Source organism: Pistacia vera, unplaced genomic scaffold, assembly GCF_008641045.1.
Source record: "Pistacia vera cultivar Batoury unplaced genomic scaffold, PisVer_v2 Contig1258, whole genome shotgun sequence".
Classification (NCBI taxonomy): Eukaryota; Viridiplantae; Streptophyta; class Magnoliopsida; order Sapindales; family Anacardiaceae; genus Pistacia; species Pistacia vera.
In genome coordinates, this window is record NW_022195312.1 from 1 (window position 1) to 6,320 (window position 6,320).

The 6,320-nt window shown below is 33.4% G+C and overlaps 1 protein-coding gene across 1 annotated transcript; it reads right to left on the reverse strand.

The window, feature by feature from the left end:
- Window positions 1–2,965: 2,965 nt before the first annotated feature.
- Window positions 2,966–6,201, reverse strand: LOC116120090 (origin of replication complex subunit 5-like). Its single transcript, XM_031406030.1, has 5 exons — window positions 5,998–6,201; window positions 4,764–5,613; window positions 4,230–4,649; window positions 3,502–3,814; window positions 2,966–3,380 (listed from the first exon to the last, which is right to left on the reverse strand). The coding sequence occupies exons 2-5, from the start codon at window positions 5,600–5,602 to the stop codon at window positions 3,330–3,332; spliced, it is 1,623 nt and encodes a 540-aa protein (XP_031261890.1). The 5' UTR covers window positions 5,603–5,613; window positions 5,998–6,201; the 3' UTR covers window positions 2,966–3,329.
- Window positions 6,202–6,320: the final 119 nt, after the last annotated feature.

Below are 6,320 nucleotides of genomic sequence, written 5' to 3' on the forward strand. Positions count from 1 at the left end.
ACTTTAAAACTTCGGTTCGTTTCCTCAAATTAATTGAGAAAAGGGTTTCGATACCGTGCCACCGAACAACTATTTATGAGTCACTTTCACTTTCTTTTTTCTTTTTAATAAATAAACGAACGAGCCATTATGGGGCCGTATTTGCCCAACTTTCCTTTATTGGTTATGTTAAATATACACTTTTGGATGGAGCGATAAAGACTCTTAGGTGTATTACTCAAGAGGTTTTAATTTTGATTTCTCTCGATTGTTAAAAAAAGTGGCTATTAGAGGGTTTATCCGGTCTTTAACTTCAAGGTTTCAAAGAATTAGTCAAAGCATACGCAAACTAGTCCGAACATCTTCAATCACAAAAAAGATATATACAGTAAAAACTTTTTATAATAATACTCTATATAAGAATAAGCCCTATATAGTCATAAAAAATTATATTTACAATTTGAAATAGTTATAAATAAGAATAAACTTTACATTGTAATAAGTTATAATTTTTTTAATTTCCGTCTTAAGAAAAGTTGTCTTTACATGGTAATAATTATTTGTATATTGCAAAAATATATAGTACCTTACATTAAAGGTTTAAGATGAAATAAAATATTTATTTAAAGTTGTTTGAGAGAATGGTTTATATTTTAGAGTTGTTACCACATCTTTTAACTAACGGGTACAATACTTGCTAGCATGGATATCTTCTTGTTGAAGCCAAAATATTTCTAGCTTTTCAAGCATGTTTAAAGCTGGTTGACATGAAACTTTTGTATTTCCGTACTATCATCCTCGTGATTATTTCATTTCTCTTATTGTCTAATTGTAGAAATGATTTTTTCTTCAGTTAAAGTATACATGACTTGTTGCTCATTTGGATGATTAAGGAAAACATTAATATCTATTTGATTAGTGTAATAAAGTTGCCAAATCTGATCACTCAATTCTACAATGACACTTTGATTCTCCTTATCCACTTCATTTGTAACTTACAATTCATCGACATTGGAGATTTTGGCTCCGTTTGGTTCACAATTTTGTGTTTTTGGGAAAAGTTTTTTGAAAAAAGTTAAAAAAAAAGTTGAATTGGGCGGGTATGATGTAGGATTTACAAATTTATAAAATACCCTCTATGTTTGTTTTTTTACAAAACACCCCTTATAATAAAATATTAAAAGTTAACAAAAACACCTCCAATCCACCCTCAAATACGGACAGCCGGCCACCACCGCCGGAGGGTGGCCGGAGTCGCCGTAACAAAAACATTAAAAATATTTAGGGGTATTTAATTGAATTAACAAATTTAGGGGGTTTAAAAAATGTTGAATAAAGTTGAATAATATTATGAGTTTTTGGGTATTTGACTGTTTAACTTTTTTGGGAATACTCAAAGTAGTATTTCCAAAATGCAACCAAACGAAGCCTTTAATTTTGTAATGCTTAAAACAATTGACAATTGTATGTGGTTTCACATTAATTTGACCATATAACAACTACATTTATAATTCCATCAAGGACACATTTTTGCTGGTTTCAAGACATGATCTTCTATCTATTTCAAAAATAGATAATTAAAGGGTTGAATTAAAATTTTAATACTATTAAAATATGAATTGAAATCATAGCTAATACTGTAATACTAAAACATGAAATATAAAATTAATAAGAAATTTTTGTAACTATACCTTTTATTAAGTTACAACCTTCTCATAATAATAAAATTAGTTAGTCCCACTAATCACTATTATGATTATAAAGAAATTGTAATATATATATATTTTACTTTTGAAATGAGAACAGTGCCACCAAAATAAATTTTATGAATCCTCCCAATGTAGCAGTATACAATTATACCTGTTAATTATTTTAAAGTACAAAAATCCCCAAACGAATATTTTCAAAATTAAGAAAAGTCTTTATTTTTTTTTGCCCAAGTTCTTGATAGTTTCTACCATTGTTTTAAAATCCGGACGGAGGACAACCTGTTTTGTTACTTGGGTCATAGGTCAACCGGTCTAACCGGTTGGATCGGTGACATCAGCAATAATTTTATTTTTTAAAAATTACTATTAATCCCTTAAATTTGAGTATATTAAAAATTACCCCTACAAATTTTCAATTAGTCCCTAAATTTTTTTTATTTTAAAATACCCCCAAAAATTACCAATTAATCCCTAAACTTTTGACATATCTCCAAAAAACCCCTAGCAAGTTCAATTAGTCCCTATAAATTTGAAATATTATAAAAAAACCCCCTACAAATTGAACCGGACCGGAGAAGATGTCGGGTCCCGATCGAGCCGGTCCGGGTTTTAAAACAAAGGTTTCTACCCTTTTTTCGAAACACGTATGGTTCAAAGGAACAGAGAGTTATAAAATTTCATGAAATTGGATGAGGTTGCTGTCAATCTCAAACGCCGACTAAAGTCTTTGTATTAATTTAGGTCACCAACTGCACAACTAGTTTTATTAACTTCCTTATTGCTTTCATACAAACTTGATGGTCGCTTAAGACGTCAATTACTCCAACCATTTTTTTGTGCTTTTGTCACACATCAACAATGGTTGTTTCCCTTTGGAAAACCAATCACATTGTCGCTGGGGACCGACCGTCCTGGTTCTGTAGTAATCATAAACAGAAATACACGTATTTCCCGTATTTAAGAATTAAGACAACTGATCCAAACAAACATGCATCTATCAAGTGCAACTGTACCCACTGAACATTTTTCTTTTGAGTTTGTCAATGACATTTTGTTCAATTGTCCTGGCATGGCATGATGTTTGAAAAAGTTAAAGACCTATTTCACTCCTCATGCTTAGGCCTATAAGGTGTCAACAGGTCCGGTTGTGGGTGGCCCTTACAGAACAGTCCTCATAACAGACCTTTTAGAAGTGGTAGCATAAGCTAACCCTTTCTTCAGAATTTTACAAATTCCTGCCGACACTATCTGCTGTTGCCTCTTTTCAAATAAAGCTTACATGTTTGTATTCTAAGAATGAAAAATAAACATATACATATCTAAAAAAATAAAATAAAAAAGAGCAACTAGGTTGCATCAAGTCCCTAATCCATTACACGCGCAAGATAGTCATTGACTATCCAGAAACCAGTATTTTGATCAAACCATATATAGATTTCTTTAACAGTTCCTATCAAAAACTGATCTCATCTACTTGATGCCCATAATCACTCCCTTAATATGTACCAGGAGTGTGTTAATCAACTTGCCATGCACAAACCATGGGAATCTGAAATTATGGGCCATATGATTTGTCTCTGAGATTTCTCTTCACTGGAACGGATAAAAGGCCATGATACAAGTTTCTCTTCACATCACTGACTATCTTCTGAACAAGTACTTTGACAAAGGGAACTTAAGGCTCCTTGCAACCTACATTGATCAAAGTATGTAACTGAATAATTTACAATATCATTGAGAGAATTAAATTGCATTACACAGATCATCATCATGCAAATAACAGTAATAAATGTAAAAATTGTAGAATTTTTACCTTCAGAGCCAAATCTTCAGATACTGTAGAACGATATCGAGTTGAACCCTCTAAAGGACAGCTTCCTCCTTTGACAATAAAATTAACATTGCAGAGACTGGATAGTTGCAAGAGAACATCAGACATGAGTCCATTACTCTCTCCTTCAACTGTTACACCATCAGCTCCTCCCTCTTCACCGAATGAATCTTCTCCTACTGATGTGATACACTGGAATATGGCTAATAATCTCTCCAAAGAGAAAGTTCCAGGCCCTTTCATAAATAACTCCTCTTCTTCTGCTTCCCTCCTTTCCACTGATTTTTCAGAGACCCTAAGCAGGAAGTAGTTAATCTAGAGAATTAAAATGTTGACAAGTAAAAGATGCAATAGAGCAACATCATATTATCAATGTCTAGTACCTAACAAATGCTGATGATATACTATCTATTCAAAAAAATAAAGATCAACAAACTGATGAAAATACCAAGAGGTTGCAACTAAAATTTTGACTCAAAGTCCATTTGATACAGAGGAAAGATAATAAGTTGAGTATACATTCATCATTTTGGAAAAAAACATGGGGAATGTTGTTCAATTTGCAGAATTAACCTCACAATTAATACAATGACAAAATAGCTCTAGAAGTAAAAGTGAAAGTATTTGTACATCCTACTACATAGTACCATGGTTTTCAAGTAATACTAAAATTAAAATAAATTAAAAGACCAGATTGCCAATAAACTTACTTCCTCTTTCTTTTGCGACTGTTAGAACCCCCAGTTGAATCAAAAAGTGATGCATCAAGAGTGGCGGGATTTCTTGAAGCAAGGAATGCTGAAATAAGGAGATACTTAGCAGAAGTAGACATATGGAAGTCTATCTCATCAAAATCTCTGGAACCCACTGATTTCTTAGCACTTCCTTTCTTCCTGGTCTCCTGATTGGCTTCAGATTCAACAGAAGGTTGAGATGCAACACTAAATATCTCATTCAAAGAATGAGCAATGTGTGGCTGAATATGACTAAACAATCTTCTCTTCATATCTTCATTTGGTACAACTCCCAAATCACTTAAAGGTTCACAATATTTTTTAAATAATGTTGAAAATGCTGTAGATAGTTCATCCAAACGTCTGGAAACTCTGCAGAATGGTCTCAGCACAACACTGTTTGATAAGAAAAAAAACAACTCCATGAATTGTATGAGCAAACCATCAAAGGAGAATCAATGAAAACATAAATTCTGTATTCTATTGAAAAAATAAGTTCTGTATTCTTACTCTAGAAAGGAGGAATAGAGCTTCTGATTTGCTTGGTTTCTCAAGAAAATTTGACGGAGATCATCTTCTGTGTATTCAGGAAAATAAACAAGAATAGGTTCCATGTAACCAGTATTTGAGTAATAAGTATCAGGAGAGCTATTGCTGATAAATATAAAACCCACTTCAGGCATCTTCAAGATATCACAGAGACCAAACAGTAAAGGTAATATACTAGAACTCTTATCCCACTCTCGAACAAGGTCAAAATTATCAAAAATCAAGTAAATCATCCTTCCATTAACTTGTCCCTTCAACTTACTTGAGCTCATTTTCTTTGAGTTCTCCTTGAGACTGTCTATAACATTTATCAATGCCTCACGTATAAAATTAACAAAATCAGATGGCTTTTCACATTTCTTCACACTTGAATAACCATTAACTGCATCCTTTTTATGAAACAACAACTGGTTCAGGATAGACTCAAACAAGATCCGAGGACTGTAACATGAAAGACAGCTTATATAAACAAAAGGGCCTCTGAGATGGCGGAATACTTGGAGAATAATACTAGTTTTTCCAGTAGAAGCACTCCCGTATATAAACATAGGAGGCATTGAAGACTTTATGGTACCCAAAAGATGCAGTATCTCGAGAATTTGAACACGCCTCCCTGGGAAACAAGATAACAAATCATCTAAGCCAATGGGTTCTTGTCCAAATACTAAGTTATCAAGTGTTAGTGTTTGGGAATTAAATGATTTTGCTGCTTCAATATCATTGGTTGAATTAGCAGTAGACAAGGACAATCTTGTAGCTCTCCTACTCACTTGTGTGGCTTCCTCTTTGTCCTTGGCCATCAATACAATTTCTGGCCAATAAAGGGGGAAAAAATATATAACATCCATCAGTAAACTAGCATCAAGAGCATCATACGACAATAAAATCAAAAAATTAAAACAATATAACAGTAACCAATTAGGGACTTCAATTAATATCTTTTTCAAGAACCCATTAATCAAAATCCAAACAGAGTAAAAAGCAGTTATGTAAATTAACAAATGATTGATAAATTAGGGAAAGTAATTTCAGCAACAGTAACTCGAGGATAGTGATTATACAAAACCGGAGAAAGCGAAAATATTTCTAGTTGAACATTAAACCTTTTGAAATTAAATTTTCCTGCGTTTCCTTTTCGACCAATCAAAGATGAAGACGAGAAAGAGGAAAACAAACTTAAGCTAAAGAGACATACCTGACAGAAACGTAGCCGTTCAAGTGAGAATCAGAGATTCTTGCAATCAGAAAACCCTAATGGAGTGAGAGTTGCTGAGATTTGAGAAAAGAATATCTGAGAAAATTGTTCCCGCCAAAAAGGTTAAATTAGGTGCGGCGAAGTTCACGATAATCATAGGTAATGTATTGCATACCTGGACCCGGCCCAGTTGTTAGAATGATAGAGCCGGACCCGGAAATCTACAGTTCTCTTAATGGACCCTGACTTGGGTACTATCGTAGCAGGCCCGAGTTGAATAACACCTGGATCCACCCGGATCCCGACCAGGCTAATTTTTTTTT

What these genes read in the sequence shown, in the direction of transcription:
- LOC116120090 (XM_031406030.1), bottom strand. Translation starts at nt 5,602, where the DNA reads ATGGCCAAGGACAAAGAGGAAGCCACACAAGTGAGTAGGAGAGCTACA. An exon ending in CTCTATTCCTCCTTTCTAGA is followed by an intron (nt 4,650 to 4,763) that starts GTAAGAATACAG and finishes CTTATCAAACAG; the next exon opens with TGTTGTGCTGAGACCATTCT. An exon ending in CTGAAGATTTGGCTCTGAAG is followed by an intron (nt 3,381 to 3,501) that starts GTAAAAATTCTA and finishes TGATCAATGTAG; the next exon opens with GTTGCAAGGAGCCTTAAGTT.